Below are 23,769 nucleotides of genomic sequence, written 5' to 3'. Positions count from 1 at the left end.
TTAGTTCCTAGTTTTGTCATTACAGGAAAACAGTGGTTTGCACTGAGATACTACAATATTTCAAGTGGATTGCAGTATTTTTTCAGCATGTTGCATAACTCTGGTGAGACTAAGCAGGCTTTTCCCTGTCCAAAGAGTTATTTCTTCTGATTCTGAACCACAAGGCATGTCATCGTAATTATTCATTGCACTGAAATGCAAATAGCAGAGATGGGCAAACATAAATGAGAGGGTTTACTAGCAATACAAGCCCTGTAATAAATGAAAAATGGAAGAGCATTTTTTTATAATAGTAAACCATGTGACCAATTGTCTATGCATCATTTTTCAGCTCAAGTGTATTCTGAAGCATTTACTCATAATGCTCATATAATGATGATGCTTCCAATTTTCACCCTTGAGAGATGAAGGTGATCCGTAGCCTTTGTATTTAAAGGCTATCAAAGATTGTAGTCTGTCATTATGCTCTAATAAATCACATTGCTTTCTGTTTTAGCCACATCAAAACTGCTCAGTTTTAAAGCCTTAAAAGCGAGATCCTATTAGTACCGGGACAATTTGTGAGTGTAAACAGAAACTTTAATACCTCAGTGTTGGTTGATGGTTATTGTGCTTACAGCTGACTAACAAGCTCTTTAACATACTCCATTCCAAGTTCATTTCCACTTTCATGTCTCCTGCACAAGACATAAGACATTTGCATACAAAACATTTGTAGCGTAGCACTATTTATTAGCCTATACAAATAAAAATTCAAGAGGTACTAGCAAATAAATATTACTCACAGGTATGTGTTGTCAATTGCTTTTTACTTTATTCAAAGTAGTACAAGCATCTGATCTCTCAGTCATATTGAACTTCCTTAGGCCTTGTTCAGAAAATCTGTAGAGAAAATCTGTTAATTCTTTTGGACGGATGCAAGTAGAGACCCCTTTCTTTTGTGTTTTTATCTCATACACTATTGTTTCAGAAAATTATTTACATGCCAGAGGAATAAGGAAGGACTTCTTTAAAGAAAAAAACACTGATAGTTGATTCTGATTCAATTGCATACAAAGAAAACTCTAATAAACATTAAGGGATCCAAAATTTCACACTAAGTAATGAGCAACATCAAGAACAGATTTTTGTAGCTCTCTTTCCTTACTGAAATTTTGAAGTGTATTACTTACATGTCAAAGTATCTGTTTTACTGTCTTTGGCTTCTGTATGATGTAGTAAGTGAAGGCAAGAAAATACTTGACAACAGGTGTTTTTAAAAATTAAATTACTTGATCGTCAAGAGATACTGTAATTACACCTGGAAGTTATTAAATTGCTTCTTGAGTTTAAAAAAACCCACTCTTTTATAATCACAACTTTAATGGAATTTGAAATGCACTAATACACGACAAAAGAATTGAATATAGGAAACAGGGTATGATAGAGAAATTAAACTAATCACTTTGGAGGTATAAGCAGTAAGGTTAAAGCTCCAGATTATTATTTTTTTAATCACTGACATTTGACAGTGCTAACAATCTGAAAAAAAATATCCTAGTACAATGAAATTGTAGTTTCATCATAAAGATGTGTGGATGTTGAAAACTTCCAAAACAATAACACCATCCACTTTAACAGAATCACAAAATGGTTTGGGTTGGAAGGGACCTTTAAAGGTCACCTGGCCCAACTCCCCTGCCATGGGCAGGGACATCTTCAATGAGGTCAGGTTTCTCACAGCCCCATCCAACCTCGCCTTCAATGTTCCAAGCACAGGGAATCCACAGCTCGTCTGGGCAAGCCAATCCAGTGTTTCACCACCCTCACCATAAAACACTCCATCTTTACATTTAGTCTGAATCTACCCTCTTGTAGTTTAAAACCCTTAACCCTTGTCCTATTGCTACAGGCCCTACTAAATAGTCTCTTTTTGTCTTTCTTTCAAGACCCTTTTAGGTGCTGAAAGGCTGCAATAAGGTCTCCCTGGAGCCTTTTCTTCTCCAGGTCGAACCACTCAAAGTGTCTCACTCTGTCTTCACAGGAGAGGTGCTGCAGCCCTCTAAACATCTTTACATCTCTCCTCCGGACCCACTCCAACAGGTCCTTGCCTTTCAAGATGGTATGGGAAGCTACATTATCATTCAGATCCCTTCAAGACCTTTTGTCTTACTACTAGGTTTGCTTTTCAGCTAACTTAGAAAACTGATCCCATTGAAACATGACCACTTATTTTTAGAAGACATACAGTAACATAGTGCAGAGGTGACAACCACCTTTTCAGAGCCTTTCTACATCCACTTAACCACTCACTAAACATGCACTGAAAACTTTTAACTTTATAAACTTTTGTTTAAAAACTTTCAACAAAAAAATAAAATGCAGCCAGGCAGAGCTCCTGTATGACAGTAAATCCCTTACGTGACAACACATCACATGAAGCAGAACAATGAACTACCTCAGAAAGTGACTTGAGTGTGGATCCCTCCATCTGTCATTTGCACAGGGAAAACACAGGGCACAGCCATCCTAGCATCACAGGTAAAGTGAAGAAAAGAACAGATTCTCCCAAAAAATTAAGTGTTTTCTCCGTTTCAAGAGATAATTGAAATTAATGTTTTACTTAACACAGTGCAATGGAATAAGAGCATTAACATGCTCAATTGCTTTGATTCGGCAGCCTTGCAGTAACTGCCTAGGCAGCGCCAACTCAACAATTGTCTGTCTGCTGCAAAGTTAGCACGAAGCAGGTAAAATTATCGTAGTTCAGAATAACTAATACTTGCTTATATGTATATACTCACATATATAATAATTAATGATAATGTAACATTTATACAGGACATGTATTATTACATTATTTATTATATTACATATACATGCATGCTTTCTTTATATTGATACTACAACTGTTGCCTGGAAATAAAACATCAGATGATAATTAAGACACTATAAAAAAATTCTTCCTTGATTAAAAGATTTGCTTCCCAAGATTACTTTTTAAAATTAGAATGTAGCAAGACATAAAACATAGCTTTAAAGATTTTCTATGTCTCCTCTTATATTACATTATAAGCTAGCTCAGAGTCAGTCATGATTACTGTTCACTCTTGTCCTCTATTCTGAGACTAAAGAACAGCACAACCTAACTGGATTAGCTACTGACCACCTGTAAGAAGGCAGCCACTTGTGTAGGTTTTTGGGTCTAAAGTAAAAAAGCTCAAGATTAAAAATAAAATCAAAAGAAAAAAATCACTAAGTAAAAGCACTTTACACTCATTTCTATGATATCCTTGCACCACACAAAAAGGTAAAAACGGGACTTTAAAAGATTTTAAACTGGTTTAGACTCATGAGCCTGGGATAAGAGAAGCCTAGTGTCTGACCCCACATTCTCTCTGAAATGCAAGCTGAATTCCTCTTAGGATCCAAAGTTTAATGTTTTCCAGACATCCACACTAGATGGATTGATTCTGCCCAAAATTCCTTTTTTAAACAAAATCTCCAAACCAGTTACAGAGCACAGGAGACACTGACCTAACTTGTGCCTAACTAGAATTGTCTGTTCTCTAAAAGGACAGTCCCTCTAGGTTCATTATAATAAAACCATCTCCAGTGTGCTACATATTCCACCAAAATGAGTTTGAACTTAATAGGAAATATTTTGCTGAGAAATTCGTATCTTTATAAATGCTATGCCTTTTTTGGTGGTTTTCCCCTGCTGCTTCTCCAATACAAGAAATGGCTGATTTTCTTGAGATTCATGGTGGCAATTAGATGATCTGAATGTTCTACACTGTCACACCCAGACACAATTTTGGAGGCTACGATAATCCTCTTTCTGCTAAGGTCAATAAGCCTTTCTTCTTTCACTACATCGGAATTGCGAAATGAAACAGCAAACAGGATTCTCTGCTCACAGACAAAGGAGCATCATGACCTACATACTTACCCAAGACTGTTTTTTTCTCTAGGGTGCAGTTATTGTTTCCATCTCAAACTCTAGTAATCATCACTTCATCATCTTATGCTGGAGGGATGGAAATTGTTAATGTCCAAGTAATTTCAGGGTCAGAATTGTACTGAGAGCAGAAATGAGGTATACCATAAAGAGAGCATACTGTGTATATATGGGGTACATTGCAAGGGGAAAGCCAAACGCCAGTCACCAAAAGCAGAATATCAATGCATGTGGTACTGTACCTCTTTTGGATATAATGGTGGCAGAGATGAGTGTTGCAGTGCCAAGAAGTAGGAAAAAGTGTAATATACCCCTGTGTTCTCCACACTGCAGAAAGCATTAACCAAGACCAATGATCAAGTGCATCAATACGTGGCAAAGCCAAGCTGTGGAGACTGAGGATTGCAGGGTAGCATAAATAATGTAAAATTATGAATTAAACACATCGCAGTGAAGAGTGTAACCAAGAAACTAAATGCTGACCATGATTTCTGCAAAAAGTGCTCACAAAAATGCCATTTAATAAAGGTTTGCTTGTACATAAAGGTGCATACTATTACACAGGACAGCCCAGGAAAGGTGGAATCAAGACTGAAGATCCAGTAGGCAGGTTTAACAAGCCTTTATAGTCTAGGTATAATTTTCAGTTGCAAACTGAATACTGTAGAAAGTCTATGTGAGGTCAAACATTCACATAAAGGAATCAACTGAAATCTCACAAAATATACTCCCTTTTCTTGAGTCTATGTTGAAGAAAAAAAAATTTTTTTACAGGTCTCGCATGCAATTCTCACAAAACAGATCTGAGACCACCTAATGTACATATTAAAAATTGAGCTAATAGTATCAAATGGATATAGGTAACATTTTTCTTCTCTTTAAAAAAAATATCAGCTGTACCACTTCTTCCAAAAGACAGACCTTCACAACAACTAATTCTGGCATCAAGCAGCAGTTCATTCTTGACAATTAAGAAGTTCCTAGATTTTTATCTCCTACTTCCCACAGTAGGAAACTCACTGAGTGAAATCTTCCTGTTTAGAATGCAAACAATAGTCTTTGGGACTTAATATAAACAAACTTAAGACACTTCATAACTGTAATTGCTCCCATAGTAGTTTCAGCATTTTGTGGAGCAAGTTATTTTCTACCCAGGTACTCACAGCTACTCAGGTGGGCACAGAAGAGTCAGAGGAGATTCTGTGTCCAAGTTCAAAGCTGGAGTATGTGACAGTTGCTCACTCCTGTTCCTGCGTGTAACTGGCTGGCTTTCTGCTAATAAACAGCAAGCATTATGCACTAAGCAAGGCCAGACTGGATGGGGCTCTGAGCAACCTGGTCTACTGGAAGGTGTCCCTGCCCATTGCAGAAGGGTTGGACCCAGATGATCTTTACCAATCCAAACAATTCTGTGATTCATAATTTCCATTGATTTCAAACCTCAGCAGCCAAACAGCAAATTCTAATAAAGCATTTTCGCAAAACATTGCCTAAAAAATGCAGAGCATCAGATTCACAGGAAAATCAACAATATTATTCTTCCATAGTTACAAGAGATTTCATTTACAGCAAGTGAAGGCTACCCCACATACAATAATTCTGACTAAGCCTTATAGTGATTAAGAAAGATCATTATACATGCTTTCCAGAATTATGTATTTGCCCTGACAGGTAAACTGTTCTGTTAAAGTCTTGTCATCATTGGCAGTGTTTTCCATTTTTTCCACCTGTCACTGTAACAAATTTATTACCAACTGTTCAGTGCAGATTCATCAATCCTTTAAATCAGATTATGTGCATCACTAAATTCACTAGACAAGAATAACTGACTATACCTTTGAGTTGCAAAGAAATAGAAAATGGAACCTGGAAACATCTAAATATAACCTACAAAAACCCCTGCTTATTTCTTGTTTTTATCTGCATGTCACTAATATGCATCCTGGCATGAGTGTCTTGCATTATTAAAAAGGTCTCCTCTAAGGCAAAAACCCCTACTTTAGAGAACATTATAATGTATGTTAAAAATAGCTCTCAGGGGTTTTTTTGTTCTTGTATTTTATTAAAAAAAAGTTGGATAGTTATTCCTTGATAACATTCTCAAAATAAGTTGTACAATACAGAATGCTTTATCCCTTAAGGGAAAATGACAGCAACTAAGACTCTCATTAGCATTAGTTTCCAAACAACTAATAAAGAAACCATTCTTCAATTCATCTTACATCCACTGAAATGGAAGCAGTCATTATCTTCTGCAGCAAGTCCAACTTTTAGTACAGCATGGATATTTTATTTATAAAAATCTGAGGTATAATGAAGGATTACAATAGCATAAATAAAAAGCTAGGCTTCCCAAAAAACAGTAATTCAGGCTAGGCTATTCATGCCTCTCAGCATCTAGAAACAAAAAAAATCTCTGGTGAGAAGACAGAACTCCAGAAGAATGACAGTAATGAATAGTTTGGGCTTGGATGGATTTCACAGATCACCTGGTCCACCTCTCCACTAAAAGAAAGACTAACTTGGACATTACATCCCACAGACCCTTGTCCAAAGTCAAATTCTGAATCCCTCCAAGACTGTAGATTCCACCATCTCTCCAAGCAAGCTATGGCAGCACGGGCTGCCCTGCTTCCCACACCACTTGTGAGAACTTTCCTTTCAGAAGCCTGTTTGTCCTTTTCCTGTTCACCTCCAAGACAAGTGCATCCCCTTCCTGACTTGTCTAAATTAAAGGCCAGTGAAAGTACCACCCTTGTTTAAAATTTAAGAGGTATGTCGTCAAATGTGCAATTACAGTTTTTCATTTCCCACGTTTTCATAGTCACAATAATTTATACACTCCAATAGCTTACAAATAGAAGTATGTGTGCAGTTAAGTCTCAGCCTTTTGAAAAATCATAGCAAATCTTTCCCATAGCCTCTTTTCCTTGAGTCTCTCCCCTCCATCCCATGCCTTAAGCTTTCTCTGGAAAGCAGTCCATGAAAAAATGTCCCAAAAAAGGGGAATAACTAAAAATGTTACAGAAGTGACAGAGCTCTATTGCAGCCAAATGTGGAAACAGACAACAGGAGTCAGAAATGGAGAAATACTCAACTACTAGAAAATACCCTTATTTTCTCTACTTTCTCTACTAGAAAATACTTACAACATTTGACCCATCACAGCCCAGAGCCTAGCAATCTCTGCTACTTTTTGGCAAGATGCTGGGTGTCACTGCTGAAAATTGTCTTGAACTCAAAGACTTTTCTGATGTCGAAATTGCTTTGCGCATCTTTCAGAGAAACTAATAAAACCAAAAATTGCAATCTATTTCTGCAATATATTGCATACATTTTTGTTACACGCAAAAATATTATTATGGGAAAGGAGAACACAGTTTAAGAGAAATCTTAACAGCTTAATCAAAGAATTATTAGTCCAGATCCAATTACTGCAGAAAAAAGCGAACATTACTATACATAAAAAACCACCAGTTGCAACAGTAGTAATAATTAAGACTGTTGTACCTGCACTTTCTAGTACCTCACTCCTTTTCTTGACGTTGGAAGTTAACTCTTCAACCGCCCCTTCGGATCTCGACACTGACGATGTCTGTGCCCAGGACAAACAGCAAGCCACTGGCACCCCAAGTGCAAGTGTAATGTTGACAGTTTCTTCCTCCTTACTATATAATTGACTTGGAAACACTTTCACATTTGGTAATCCACTTGTAATATCCCTATCACTGTTAACATCCCCTGTCACTGGGAATGGTAATATCTGGGTTACAGCTTAATAGACAGAAATTCAGCCCCTTCTCCTTTCCCCTGAAACAAACATTTACCACAAACTGGAATTGGACATTTTTTTTACTACAAAAAAATAATCTGCAGGACCTGAGTTAAACATTGATGTCTAGAATGCTGCTGTTCTGAAAGTATTTGTTGCCATTACACAGTACCTGCTTGCCATAAACGGACATCTATACAACATTCTCAGCTGCACCCTTGTGAAACAGTTCTAGATATAGCAAAGAATATTATTACTTAAAATATATTACAGCAAACTTTCAAGTCTGAAATTAAATTCTAGTTCTGAGTCGCACCATCTTGACAAGGCAGTCCCCACCTCTGTGCATTAAAATTTTGCTTCATTCTTAAAGCTCTTTGGAATTGAAGTCTAAGCAACACCTGCACAGATTACTTAGCCTTTAATTGCATATTTAAAGTAGTAAGACCAAAATGAGATTGAGAATAGAAATACATGCTGCACACTTTTATCAGTTCAAGGTGACTGTATTGGTAAAGATTCAAAAATCATCACAACTAGTAATGACTTTTCAGTCCAAAAATAATCTTTAAGATGTCTGTCCCACAAGAACTTTTTCCTCCTGTTTATAAAATATTGATGCAGTCTAAGGCCTTCCCTCCTAGTCAGGCAAAGTCAATTCCATACAGACTAGGAAGTGCAATTGTAGGACCAACTCTTTGGACAGTAGGAGGTTGTTCCAAATGATCCTTGGTTGACAACTTCACCTCCCTCCAACAAGCTGGAAAAATTGATGAACCTCGTAATTTCAGAAGAGACAGTTTAGACTGTAATCAAACAGCAATCTAGTGCCATCTGCATTTACAAATTTAAACAAGGGAGTTCTGAAACGGCTTCCTCTCCCTGACAGACCTGATGACTCCTTCCTCGAAAGGCTGACTGCACATTCTAGTAGGTATTTATAGGCATCTCTGCATTAGGAGCTAGAGAAGCTAGAGGCAAGCTAGAGAAATTATGCTGGTTTTTAATTCTAAATTAAATGCAAAACATCTCAGGAGTAGGTTGATCTAATACCATTGCAGAACACTAAATGTGACACAGTAAGTCAGCTGCTGGTCCAAATTCAGACCTAGCTACTCCAGCTATTTTAAAAAAAGAACCATCCAGATCCAGTCTTTTAGTTAATACAAAATTAGTGAAGTATTCAAAGCTGGATAGTGTTTTATGCCTTACATATAGTGGAAAACCTAGCTCAAAATTTAGATGTCAGATTTTCAGTTCCCAAACAGGTTTCAAAATCTGCAGAAATTGAGGAAAATGGTTTAGCACAGCAATACACCACCATTCTAAAAATATTAAAATATTGTCCATGTGAAATATCCTCAGCGGTACTTAACAGCAGTTATATAAAATATCTTACATTTATTACAAAGTAGATTTCCACCACCACATACCAGTCTCCAAAAGGCTTTTATTTATCATCTTAAAGTAGCAGATATTATAAAAATAAACCATTACTTAATAGTCAGTTACTTTTATCATATAGATTTCTTTTTGGAAACAGAAAACATATGTAGAAAAAGAATCATTTTCTGCGGATGCCCCATATAGCACAAAACTCTGCATTTGGTCTACTGCTGCAGTAAAAGAGAACATCTCCAAAATAAGGAAAAGCAGTCTTGGCAGCCTGTTCTTTCTCCCTGTAAACTGCAGTGCTCTACATGGACGCGTATGGAAACTTAGTAATGCCTGAACTGAGGAGGATGGCTGTCGGGAGGAGGTGGCGGCGGTGGTGGCAGAAATGAGTAGGGTGAATTGTACACGCTTGGGCCTGTCCACATCATATTCATATTTGAAGGTGAAGGGTGGAATTGATGCCCACCACTGACAGAATCAAAAACTGGAGGAGGAAAGGAATACTGTTGCATCATTGGATTTTCTTTTCTGTAAGGTGGTGGAAACACTGGCGATTCCTGGTGTATCCTCTTGTCTGAAGAGTATAGCTGTGGTGGTCTTACTTTTGGTCTGAAAAACCCTCGAGGGCCTGATGGAGGAGGAAATACATCCCTGGAGAACCCTCTGCCGCGGTATCCCCTTGAGTAACTTGAAGCAGGCTGTTGCACTGACTGATCAAGCCCTTTATTCTCACCTACAGAATAAACAAATACAAGAACCCACATGCACAGAGCTGTAATATTATTTTGGAAAGATCAAGCTTAGTCTTCACAAATCTTTCAAGAAGAAGTCAAGGAAATTTGAAAAGTAATCTTACCAACAAATAATACTGGCAACGAATACATAAAGGACAAAATAATACCAGCTAATCTGCTGTTTAGTAACTCATCTCATCTTGATTGATTGGAGTAATATAAAAAGGACGATCCTGAGAGTTGCAAATTCAGTCTTTAAAAGAGAATTTCACCTTCTTTCCCTCCAGACTTTCCATTTGTATAAATGGATCTCAGGAAAATGCAGATTTTTAGTATTTTGGAAGCCTTCATTTAAAACAAGATTTAAAAACAACACATTTTAAAACTAAACATAAATCAACACTGCATTACACTGAAGGGGTATTCAACTTTCAGTCCCAAGTTGGTATTACAGCATAGACATAAGACACAAGAAATTATTCAAGCTCAGATTAATAAAATTGACTTACTCTATCTGAAAAAGAACAGTCTGTACCTCTAGCCAATCAGCTTTCAGCATTCATCTTTCTAAGACAAATTTTTCCCTATACAGCTCACTGTAAGCATATATTTAATGTTTGTAACAGCTATACTTCCCCTTTATATAAATATCATAGGAGTTTTAATGGGACTAGCACTATAAAATGAAAAGCACTGAAATACTAAAAATGCTCCGAAGAGCTGCTAAGGTACTAAGAAAGCTGCAGAACTTAAACCCTCAGAAGGATTTAATGGCTGGGAGCAACAAGGTATTCAGGAATATAACACCGCATAAAATCACTGAAATTTAAAAACCTGTGTGACCCTCATCCTTGGCACTAGACTACATAGCTTTTCAAAGGTGAAAATATTTCTAAGTCTGGAAGGGTAGTTGGATACCCGAACTCCTACTCATTTTCATGGGGGATTAGGAGTTAAGACTCCTTTGATACAAGCAGGCCTCTTGGAAGCACTTAAGTAAAGTACTTGAATGAGTATTTTTGTTCTTCTCCTATCAAATACTGTAACAATGAGACAGTTTTAAATATTCATGTAAATCTCCATCTGAGAATGACTTTGTGCCTCAAGTTGTGACATATCCTTGCTGTTGAACTCTACAGCCACAACAAATTGCACACAATTTCAATTTGTGCCACGTTATTTACAAAAAAACCACAGCAAATCAAAACCTAGCTCCCTTGACAGAGTGCAACAGTTCCTCCAGTTCTCAGTTATTGGAACATAGTGACTCCCATCGTTCAGTAACATCTTCAGCAAGCCCTAGGCAAAGGCAGGTCTGCAATAAGCCGGCAGAACAAGGATGTGGTGGAAAACATACATATGCTAGGTAGACAGAAACCAGGAGAAAATAACCATCCGTAATGACAAGAAAGTACAGCACAATTCAGATCCATCTCTTAAGGGAAAAAAACCCTGTCAAAACCATAGGGCAAAAGCCAGTCCAAGAAAGATTGTGGCTTTATTTGATTGCTACAAGGGAGGATTGTACTGTACAGAAAGTGTTACAGGACAGCTACTGATCTCCCAGATCAAGAGAAAAGGGTTTCAGTGGGGCACAGTGTGTATCAGCTTAACAAAGGAAGAGCAGCAAACTCACAGGAGGAGTCTGCCTGAGAAATTCAATGGGGGAAGCACCATGCTGCAGATAGCTGAAGCAATCTGGTAAGTAAGCAGTACAAGAGGGTAAGGGATGAGACGCAGTCGTATTTAAAGGGAGGGGTATAAAAAGCATGCAGCTAAAGTAGACCAGTGAGAACAGAAAAAGAGGGATGCAACATGAATTATTCAACCAAAATGGCAATCAAAAAATGAAGTTTTGGCAGTAGAGAGGCATGACAGAAGAGAAAATGTGGTTATTGTAAACAGAGCACAGCTGCAAGCATACACCTGGAACAGATATGACAACAGCAGGAGAAAGGAGGGTGAAGAAAGCTATTCATATTATGAAAACCTATACACAGCTTTGTTCATCTAGTAACTGCATTAAGTAAACAGGAAAGTTCTCAGCAAGATACGCAAGGCAGAGTTACTTTGAAGAGTATTTATATGCCATAGGTAAGGAAGAGCTTCCTTTTCAGACAGAGGAATAAATTCTCCACCAAAGATCCATGTCTCCTCCCCTGATTACCAAAGAAGTGGGTTTCCAAAAACTGCACATGGCCTTCCTCTGTCTTCTCCCAGCACTCCAAAGCTTTAGCTGAACCCCATCCAAGTGGTGGCATCTGTTCAGTATCTTCACTGTGTGTCAACCAACACTGTTCTAAGAGCCTTTGACTCTCCCCTGACAATTGCTCTTCTGCTATACCACTTCCCTTCCACAGGGTTTGTATTTCAACACAATACAACTGAATTTTTCTTCTAAAATAATAAATACAGAATGTAGCCACAAATTCAAATATAACATTGAAAAAGTACAGAACTAGTATTAACTGTATGAAAACTCAATCATTAAGATAGTTACAGATGTGCATTCCAAACTTAGTTTAACACACAAAAGTATTCACATAGCATTCACTCACTTGATGGAAGTGTTTCTGATCTGACTTCCTTCCTTCCTTGACTTTGAGGCTTCTTTTTCTTCTGTTTTGCCTCTCTTTCTTTTTCATCATCACTGAAATCCAAAGCCTGGTTAAAAAAAAATAAAGATCAGCTGGCTTCTGAGCACAAGCAAGAAGTTAATACTCCAAAAATTTATCATAACACAATTAATTCAAGACTCAGTTATCCTTTCTAATTTTCCTGAAAAGAACAACATTCAAGGGCTGAACACAAATGTTTGACTGCCTGTATGTTAGGAAGAAAAGGAGCTGGCTGGTTACTGCCATGAAAAAGCTTTCGAAGAGGAACTGCAGACTGAGTGAATTAAAAAATGAATTTTTAAAGTAAGTAAAAATTAACTTGGCAACCAATACATAATAAAGCAGTTAAACTACATTAAAAAAATCTCTACTCTAAAACTGTCACTAAACTGGAATTTTCTGTAGTATATTTAATAACACTTTCTGTTGAATTTGCAATAGCAATGTTATTCCAAATAAATTTTCAGCTTTGAGGAATGTTGTCATTTACAACAGATTCAATGTCCCTACAACGTTTTCTTCTTGTTACACAAAGTTTTGCTACCTTTTGAATCCTAACTTACAAGAATGAGGATAAGTTATCAGTGACAGGGAAGAAAGCAGTCAGCATTAATTAGTTCTCTGAAAAACAGCTCACTCTTGCAACTTAAAAGAGTCAGATTTGTTCCCACCCTCCTCTTCCCAATTCTCAAAGTAGGGGCTTTGCTGCTTACTTGTATCTATTGTATAAACAGAGCACGGATCTCAAAAACACTGCACCAAAACATGCTTTAAAAGCCTCATCAAAGTTAATGCTGAATACAACTATTTCTTCTACTACATAACTGGATGACATACTTACTCAGAAAAGCCACAAGAAATACAGCAAGATGACATATACCATGAAGTAAAGTCTTTCACTAACTCCTGCTTTTTCTAAGAACTCCAGTACACCATACTCCAGTAGTGCAGAAACAATGAACAGCAACAGGTACCTTTTACTGGTACCTAATCTCCATGTAACATCCCATAAAAGTCACCCCATAGAAAAACTGCAGTTATCTGCTCCTGCTAGCCTTGCAGCCTACAGATTATACTTTGTAATCCTCTGACTCCGAAGACAAAGCTAGGAGAAACTGTATTACAATCAAGAGCCCTACAAATAAGTTGGGCTATTTAAGAGCCTGTCAGAAAAAGAATGCTTACCATATACCTTAAAGTACCAAGTAAGAAAGGCCTAACATGGATTAATTTAACACTCATTCAAAAATAAAGCTTCACACTATCACAAAAAGAACTGACTCCAACAATTGCACAGCTTATCACAGGGGCTAGCAAGAAATCAGCTGCAATCTGAGGTCTCTAAAAGGGTCTCGCTGTATGAGACAATTTTAAGCATCAGTAGCATAAAATTTGATCTGTGCCCTTGCCAACAGCTATTACCTTTACAGCACAAGCTACTTTCTATCAGCTCATCAACTGTCACAGTTAGGGATAGTGTGGTATAACTCTGCTAGAACTAACCAAAGATTATTCTAATTGAGGATTACAAGACGTTAGATGTGTTTTTTTCCAAAAAAGAACACACAGACAGATCACGTAGTCAGAACAGTGCTCGCCCTTGTCATCACTGACTTTTTTCAAGCTTCCTGTGGTCCTTCCTATAGTGAGGTACAGCGACCTTAAACTAAGAAAAATTAACAAAAAAAAAACCCCAACCAACTTTGGAAAAGGCAATGAATCTGTATCTGCAGAGTTAACTGACTGTATTTGGCCAATAAAATTTCATGGATTCCTACAAACTCAAATTACGTACCTACAAGCTTATCTCCTGAACAGCTTTTAAAACATGTCTAAGAAACAGAAGTGCTCACCATTAGCCAATAAGCCCATTTTGTATCGTCACTACAAGAAAACTGCTGAATGAAAGCAAGTTAAGACTAGCCAAAAGTTTTTAAGTACAGTCTTTCAAAGCTCTATAGACAACATACCTCAAAGTCCAATTCTTATACAACACTTCAAATTCTCAAATTCTGATTCTCTGTGAGACAATGGCTCCACAAGAAAGGAAGGCAATTTACAGTTAGAACTGACAGACAAGAACTCTTGTCTAAGAAGTTAACACTGCACAGCTCAGTTTCATTTATGGGAAACAAAACCAGTATTTCAAAATGCATCACCCTCACTCACTACAGTGGAAAAAGCAACATTCCAACTTGACAGAGTGACACATCATTACAGGACCTATCTCTAAGCACAGAAAAGCTCATGTCACAACATCTCTCCTTCAAGCCAGAACAACCATCTTGGGATAAGGACTGTGAATGAAAAATTTTGTACTGTCCCTCACACCATCCTTCTGGACAAGTTGTCCAACTGCGGGATGAGCAGGTTCATGGTGCAATGGGTGAAGAACTGTCTGAGTGGCAGAGCTCAAAGAGCAAATGGGGCTGTATCTGGCTGGCAACCAGTCATTCAGCAAGGTTCCTCAGGGCTCAGTTTCAGGGCAGGTTCTGTTCAATATATGTATAAATGATCTGGATGCAGCATTTAAAAGCACCATGAGCAAGCTGCTGATGATACCAAACTGGGACACGCCATCAACTCTCTTGAGGGACAGGAGGCCTTGCAGAAGGATCTAGATAGACTGGGGCCCTGGGCCCTGGTTAATGGGATGAAATTTAATGGGTCAAAATACTGCACAACTAGGATGAAGTAACACACCAGGCTCAAGTCTAAACTGGGAGAGGAGTGGCTGGAGAGCAGCCCTGCCAAGAGGGATCTGGGGGTGCTGGTTGGCAGCAGCTCAGTGTGAGTCAGCAGGGTGTGCCCTGGAACCCAGAGGGCAAAACCCCATCCTGGGGTGCATCAGGCACAGCACAACCAGACAACCAACAGAGGTGACTGTCCCGCTGCATTCGGCCTTGGGGTCCTCACCCTCAGTGCTCTGTGCAGTTCTGGGCCCCACATGTCAAGAATGTTAAAGTCCTTGGCTTTCAGAGGAAGGAAACAAAGCTGGTGACAGCACTGGAAGGCATGTCCTGTGAAGAGCAGCTAAGGACTCTGGACTTGCCACATTTGGTGGAAAGGAGGCCGAGAGGCAACGTCACTGCTCCCTACAGCCTCCTGAGGAAGGGGAGAGGGAGATGCTGATCTCTTCTACCTGGTACACAGTAAGAGGATGAGTGGGAATGGTCCAAAGCTGCACCGGGGAGGTTCAGATTGGAAATAATGAAGAATTTCTTTACTGAGAGGGTGGTCAAACACTGGAAGAGACTTCCTAAAGTGGTGGTTGACATCCCAAGCCTGTCAGTATTTAAGAGGCATTTGGAAAATGCTTTTCGCAACATGCTTCAGCTTACGCTTCAGCGTCAGCCCTGAACTCGTCAGACTATAGATGATTGCTGTAGGGTTCCTTGCAACTGAAACAGTCTATTCTACTCCATCCTAAACAACAGTCAGAACACTTGAGAAACAACCAAACAAACAACAGCAACTACTCCCACCCAAAAAACCCCAGACCCCACAAAACACATCTTTCCTACCAAATTATAGAGTGAGAAACACGTATTATGTAGCATAGAATTATGCTAAAAAGGCAAGCAACTGGAAGATTCAAAGCAGACTCTTTAGAATACTAGGGTAGACACAAGGCTTCTAGGAATTTCAGCTACTTTGGATATGTTTCAAGTAGGAATTGCAAGGAAAACTGACTCAGGTGTTGTGCTGTAAAACAAAACTCATGGAAACACCTCAATAAAAACTACCAGCCTTGTGATTCTTATCGAAGACAATAATCACAAAATGTATAGCTACAGTGGAGTTAAGGACCACTGACAGAAAGCCTGTGAGTCACTGGAGAACTGTTTACAGATTCTCTAGCAAATGATGTCAATGGTCACAAGGAGCTCTCAATTCTACACGATCCCATATGAGAGCCTTTCTAGGGAGGAAGGGCCCATCTCCTCTCGTGGAACTACTGTTTTATAACAGCAAACTGTAGGGAAAGCTTACTAAGAAGCCGTTCAAAGAATGCAACAGAGGAAGTATCAAGCTAATCTAGAAGAGCAGACAGCTTAAACCTCCAAGTAGTAAGTTTGCAGAGTACGAGTAAGCAATTAGTAAATGATCGCTTCTGGCAAACTGAAGACAAAGCTGCAGCGGAAGAATGACAGGGTCAAAAATTGCCTATCAGAAGCAAAATTATTACACAAGGTAAAAGCACTGCTACATAAAGTTAAACACTCAGGTTGTCAAATATGTTCTTGAAGGACTAGATGAACTGAAGATACACATTTTGCCAGCTGCAAAAAGTAAATAGAGAAACAGCTAGTACTCTCTACACTACAAGACCTCTCCAAGAAAAGCATGATCCTTTCTTTTAATGAAGAGGTACATTCAACTCTTGTTTACATAAAAAGATAAGCTTGCTAATTACTTGCTCTGCACAGAATTTTTTCCACATATGACTTGTATAATCAAAAACAATAAACAAATTAATGCTTTATAATTACTTCAGGCGGTGGTTCTTGGTCATTCTTCCAAGATGCATCCGAACCTTTTTCCCTAAAAGAAAAAAACAAACAACACAAAACACAAATTAGACAATCCAGACAAAGGAAGACTAACACTTTCTATACGGTACCAGGTCTACAACAGGAGCTTCCTGTTTTCAAAGAGTTATTTGTTTTTTAATACTGTTTATAAGCAAATAGTAATGTATAGGTCAACTTACGACTTCACTATACTTGTAAAATCTTCCTACTTCGAGCGACGACTGAACATTTTGTCCAGCTTGTATTAAATTTTGGTCAATATTCTCTCAGCAAATCTTTTTGAACCTTAATTGCTTTGAACCTGAATTGAGGTAGTTCACAGCAACTTTCTTATGCTAACTGCTGTCGACTATCACAAGCTTTCTTATTCTTCTGGTTTCAGAACATGTATCTTCAGCTAAAAAGAACAACAAACTCATTCAGTAGGACACAGGCTTTCTGTATAACTACAGCAAAGTAAACTGAGAACCAAAAGACCCTCAACGCTTGCCTTACAATCCTATTAAGACAGTGGTAGCTAGATAACTAGGTTTCACCTTCTATTTTGCTGTAAACACAATATTAAATTGCAAGGCAAAAGACATTTAAAGAAGCAAAAACTCAATTGTCTCACCTGACAAGCATCAAAATAAATTTGGATTAGTTGAATTTATTTCACCTACTGGTAAGCCCTTCACTAAAAATCAAGTAATTTCTTTGATTAGCAAAGAATTTGTAAAATAAATTTAAATTATGTTGCCAGTAGTCTGTTGAAGGTTTTTTCCACACTGCTCACAAATATAATGTGTTTTGGTCTGTAATATCAAGGTACAATCCTTATCTATGCAGAAAAAATGTATAAAACAGTGCAATACTGGAAAGTTTTACTTGCAAAATGGAACCAGACAGTTAAAAACATCAATGTGTTCAGTGTGAAATGTCTTCAGTCAGTGCTCTAGTAACCAAGGGGTTTTTATGTATTCATCAAGTCAGAAACAATAAATAAGTAGTAACTACAAAAAAACTACATAACCATCAGCATCAGCAGCCTGGACTTCAGAGGTCCTTAGTCACACCCATGAGAGCACTGGCAAGTCATCTGGAGGTACATCGTGCCTCAATCCCTAACCATAAAACTGAAGTTCAACCTCCACATGTCATAAGAAAACCATAAAGAGACATCAGCCTTTGAGATCACGAGCAACAGGAAGGCAAAGAAGACATTTTAAAGTTCAATTAGAAGAAAACATTACAGGGAGAAAAAGGAGATAAGGACTCTATACGAGTAATTTCGCAGCTGCAAAACTTATTTTTATTATTATGAACTGAACTGTTTCTTCCTTTCATCTTGTTATTTTGGAGCAACACATGCCTGCCAGAAATACCAGAGCTTACAAGAATCTCCAAGACCTGTGGTCATTCAGCAATATGTAACACCACTGACTACAAACTTTAAACCTTTCCAGGTCAGGCAGCTTATCTCATTCTCCCAAAGCAGCCTTCCTCATTTCAGAAAAAAACCCCTTGCTTTTCATTCTCCAAGGTAAATATCTTCTGCAAAGAACAATACAGTAATTCTTTGATTTCTGAAGTCAAATACTGTAAGATCTGGAAGTCTAACAAAAGGTAATTCAGAGGAATCATGAAAATACATGAGCTTCTCAGAATTGTGTTTCAGGCAATACACCAAGTCCATCTTTAGCAACACATTATTTTGCATTCAAAAAGTTTTACACTATCACTTATTTTTCTATAAAGTGTAAGGCTTATTCATATAACTGCAACTTTGTACAATGCAAGCAGATTGCATTTCAGATTTCAGAAAAAGCTTCAAACTCAGTGCTTCTTTCAGATCTTAATCTTGATTCCTTTCCTTTTCAAAGTACCATCACTGTTTTGAACAGCAGTTTTAAAACTTTAAGCCTGTAATATTGCACAATCTGGTCTGCACACAGTCAAACTAAGAAAAAGCAGAAAAAAAATTATTGGTTATCAAATTTGCCATTTATCAAGGTCCAAAAGTCTTCTAGTGGACCACTGACCAAAACTTGACTTTTCTACTATCCATGCCACCTTCTTATAGCACTAAGGTTTCTTCATATAGCATTACAGCACAAGTCAGAAATCAGAAATTCTTCATCTGTTTTTAATAAAACCTATTTAGTGAAAAGGCAGCTTCAACCAATAGTACCAAATCCCTCACACAAGCTTAAAAAATTGTACTGACAAATCCCAGAAATAAAATATTGTTTCAGTGCGCTATAACGCAAGTCACGCTACTTATCCTAATCAAGGCAAGAAACAACATCTGAAGCGCTGTTCAGCTGTGCTGGGAAGCCCTGGATGTCTGAAGTATCTTGCCTAGGTTTCAGGTTTCTACCACCGACAGCAGTGAAGTACTATCACAGGAAAAATGGTTTCCAAAACTATTTCCAAAGCATGAAACAAACTAAAACACACGTCTCCCATCTCAGATGCTGAGTACAGCACATGGTTATTGATGCAGAAAGCAGATGATTAAAGTCTGTGCATTTACTGTGCTAAGCAACAAAGTTTAATAGCGCAAATCAAAGACCAGCTGGCATCAAAATGCTGCAGAAAAACAAACAAGCATCAGAGCAAGAAAGTGATCTATTCCGGTCCTCACTAAAGGGGAAAAAATATGCTTGTTGCTTGCACAGAAATGAGGAAGTTAAAAAAAAAAAAAAAAAAAAAAAAGAGACTCCTGCAGGTCTGACTACACGTTTGACTAAAGGAAAGAACTATTCAGTATGAATAATGGCACAGCTGTAATGAATGCAGACAATTAACCAACCCCTGAGAACTAATCCTAATAAACAGAAACTAAGTCACTTGTAAGACAAAAGATATTTAACTTTGATCAACATATTGATGATTATCCACCAGTAATTAGAACATTAATACCTAGCTGTCACTTATTATGTTTTATTTCTTAGTCTGTCTTTGAGAACACCTCCCTTTAAATGGCATCAAGTCCTATTTATTCATGCTACTTTCCTCAGTCAGACTGGGATACACAAACACTACTGAGAAGTTTCTGAATGTCATACTTCATTGTTACTCAAATCCCTCCTCTCCTGCAAATTTACACAGGGTAATTTTTATCTAGAATTGTTATCCTCCAACTATATAATAGATTTAATGATGATTACATTTCAATTCTAGCCTTGTAATATGAAACAAAAAAAGTAAATTAATACAAACTTGTTCAGAATGCAAACAAGTTTATTACCAGTTCTGAAACTACACAAGAATCTAAAGAACAACAAAATCTGGAAAGTTCGGCTTGAAAAACTGTCCTTTTTTATACTTACGCATATGTGTGTAAGAGGGTGTGGAAGAAGTGTCAATGAACTTTTCTGGTTGTGGTATTTTAGTTAACAGCAGCATAAAAAAAAAGCAAGCTTAGTATATTAAGTAAAATAAGAAGCTGAACTTTAGTAATTAGAGCACTTTAAAAAGCTTGCCGTTTAAGCTACTCTTTATTGTTTTCAAAGGCAAAACAGTACACAATCTTGTTATTAAAACACAGTTGAAAATATCTAAAGTAAATATAAAGTTTAGTGTCAAGCTTAGTACTAGAGTTTCTCACTGGAGACTCAACTTGAATCCAACACTTTTAGCTATATAAAAAAAACATCATAACCAGATTAAAAAAGAAATCAGACTCACTGTTTAAGTTTCTCTGCAAATATATACTGGGTGAAGTCCTCCACTGATGGAGCAAAATACATGCTATCCTGTACATTAATAGCTTTTGCTTTGATATGCTCAGAGCTGTTAAATCTTATCACATAAAAAGGATGAGAAACAGGACCAAATATCTCAAATATCTGAAAGAAATAAAATTAAAATGTTTAAACAAACTACCACAAGTAGATAGCTATTTCATTGCAGACAATGGTATTTAAGAAGTCCAATATATTTTCAAAATGCAGCATCAAATAAAAGTTTCTTTCACACTTTAGTTTAATTACTGGATTTTGTTTGACCGTGTAATTCCCCAACTACAATTTTTTATAATGCGGAAAAGTAAGTTCTCACATCCTTAGTAATCCTCCCTTTCGTCAAACCTCTCTTTTTCTGTGCCTGTTACGCTTTCAAGTCTCTTAACACCTGGAACAATCTCCTGATCATTTTTTCCGCAAAGTTCATCTTTACAAGAAGCCTTTACATCAGTTATCGCTTGTTCCCCAAATCCATGCAGAGCAGAGAATATTGCCACGTTTTACAGAACATCTGCAATTCAGGCTCAGTTCATTTCACTCACATCTAGCATTCAAAGATATTTCAGCAGCAACCACTGTAGATGATGGCTTTCCTTCTACAGAAAACAGAAAATTCAATGCAACAACCCTCCCAGCAGACATTCTTCACTGGCCTTATATCAGAAAACCACAGCATAGAAGAAAATACCCTCCATTTTTCATGAAACTTCACTCTAACCTCTGCCCCTATCTGGCAGTAAAAGAGCACAGCCTGTTATTTCAAGACATCATACATCTGAAAGCAACCTCTTCCTCTCCACAAGCACTCTCATCAAATACTGGAAACTCACCAGATATTGTAATTCCGTAAGGAAGCAATTAATTCCAGGTTACAAATTCTTAAGATTGAAAAACCAGAGGAATATAGCAGGAGTCAAAGGCACAAAGAAAAACTATTATATCATGGAAACATTATCTTTCATTTAGTCAACTTCAACTCTACTTTCTGAAGCACTAAAGAATACTTCCAATTTTATATTAGAATAACAAGATTTTATTTTACACACACCTTTCCGGCTGCTTGTCTATCTTCTTTAAAAATTATGCTTTCCTCATTTACTGGAGGTAGGCCTCTCAGTGATTCAATTATTACTAAAATGGAAAGAAAAAAATCAATTAAAACAATGTTTCAACAGCATGTAGTTAATTGCAACTTAACAAACCACACCTCCACTTAAGTTCGTAGAGCTGCAACCAAATATTCTCGCACACATACAAAAGTACTTAGAATCACACACCCCTTCTCCAATGGTGCACGAGTGGCAATACTTACATTGCTGACAGAACTACTGTTCTCTGGGGTAAAGAGAGTCCTAAGAATCAGATCAGAACACAAAAGCTGTCTGGCAGTTCAATCACAGTAGCGACTGATGGTGTTGTTTACATATGCACATACACAATCTGATATACGCCCTGCAATTAAATGCCATAGAAGTCTCACAGTACATTTGGGCCCAATGATAATTAAACTTCTCTACCTGTAAAACAGCACACTGCTCACTTAAGCATTCTCAATGCCTGTCCATCAGCAAATGAAGTCACTCAAGTACGCAGTGTCACTCAGACTCCAACAAGTTCAAGATCATCATTGCTAAACTTACGTAACAGGACTTTCAGCAATCAACATGTCACCAAGCTAAAAGTTACTGCTACTACTTCCATCTGCAAAAACCTTAACACGCCAAACAAGTATATGACAATTCTACAGGCTTAATAGTTCACTGAATTTCAAGAGAATTTGTGAAATCAGTTTCTTTTGTGCCTACCTTTAAGATAAAATATACAGTGAAAGTACCCAATGTGTTGTTTAAACCTCATGAGAACTATACCTTAGTAGAAAAAAAAAAACAAACCCAGACAAACAAAAAAACCCTACAAAAAACAACACACCAAAAACTCTCACATAATATTCTCAACTTGATTCACCACACATAGCCCCCAGCCTTCAGTAGGCTAAGGAAAATATATTCAGAAACTATACATGCCAGTCCCATGAAACTTAGGAGAAACATTACCACCTCCAGCCTATTTTACTTGGAGCTTTCCCTACTCCAACCCAGCCTAAATTATCAGCGTCTACTCTTGCAGGGCACAAAGTACAGCCCCAGGGAAGGCTTCTCATATATACCAAAGCTGTTTACTTTCCAGGCCACAACCCACACAGGGAATTACTCTCTTCTCCTAAAGTACCTTGAAGCAAAACACAGCAAAAAATTTGTTAAATTCTGATACGCTGAGCAGAAGTTCACAAAAAGTACTGTCATTTTGCTTTTAGCTACTGCAGGGCAAGCATGAACCTACACTGTTCTAGCCTCAAATTTACCTCACAGGATGAAATATCCAAGTTTTCCAAGTATCACTCACTGCAGACTGATGAACTTGGAAGCTTGCTACAGAGAACAGCAGAGATTCTGAGAGATATCAAAGGGACAGAAAAAGAATACTGATTGTTGCATCGGAATAGTATTTGTGGTTTCCAAATGAGACATCAACTCCCCTCAGACTAGATACAAACCAGGTATACAGAGGTATCAATTTAGTTCAAAAATCAAAAAAACCCCAAAAACCAATTAGCTGACATCTCTAATACAGCCGCAAGTCAACTGAGATGGAGGCCTGCTTCCAGAACAACTGAGAAGAAACTAAAATGTGTAGAAGTCATAAAGCAAAGCAGTAAAAGCAAGAAAATAATCACAGATGTCATGGGGGTTTACGCCTTTCATGCGGTTTCATTTTATTATGATTATTAGCTTGTTTTCTAACTTTCAGCAACAAACCTAATTCAACTCTTCATACATTTACATTACATAAAGTAGGATGCAGCCTGAAGAATTCACCTACCAGTAAACTGGTATTTGAAAAGACTATACTCACCAATGAGGATTAGAACTAAGGATGGTTTCCAAAACCGCAGTCTTTAAAACACCTTTGTTTACACTTTCACATTTTAGACCAAAACTAAGAATAATAGCAAGTATGACTCAACTTTTTTTAAAAACTTGTTTTCA

The 23,769-nt window shown here is 37.6% G+C and overlaps 1 protein-coding gene across 1 annotated transcript in view; it reads right to left on the bottom strand.

The window, feature by feature from the left end:
• Window positions 1-790: 790 nt before the first annotated feature.
• Window positions 791-23,769, bottom strand: part of NAF1 (nuclear assembly factor 1 ribonucleoprotein) — a 28,128-nt gene continuing 5,149 nt past the window's right edge. The window contains exons 4-8 of the mRNA XM_032109271.1: window positions 21,771-21,853; window positions 20,667-20,827; window positions 16,953-17,004; window positions 12,400-12,505; window positions 791-9,840 (exon numbers count right to left, since the gene is read on the bottom strand). Coding sequence (XP_031965162.1) covers window positions 9,431-9,840; window positions 12,400-12,505; window positions 16,953-17,004; window positions 20,667-20,827; window positions 21,771-21,853 — 812 coding nt within the window. The 3' untranslated portion in view covers window positions 791-9,430. The remainder of the gene's footprint in view (window positions 9,841-12,399; window positions 12,506-16,952; window positions 17,005-20,666; window positions 20,828-21,770; window positions 21,854-23,769) is intronic.

This window comes from Corvus moneduloides, chromosome 5 (assembly GCF_009650955.1).
Source record: "Corvus moneduloides isolate bCorMon1 chromosome 5, bCorMon1.pri, whole genome shotgun sequence".
NCBI lineage: Eukaryota > Metazoa > Chordata > Aves > Passeriformes > Corvidae > Corvus > Corvus moneduloides.
This window is presented reverse-complemented; position numbering and strand designations above follow the sequence as displayed.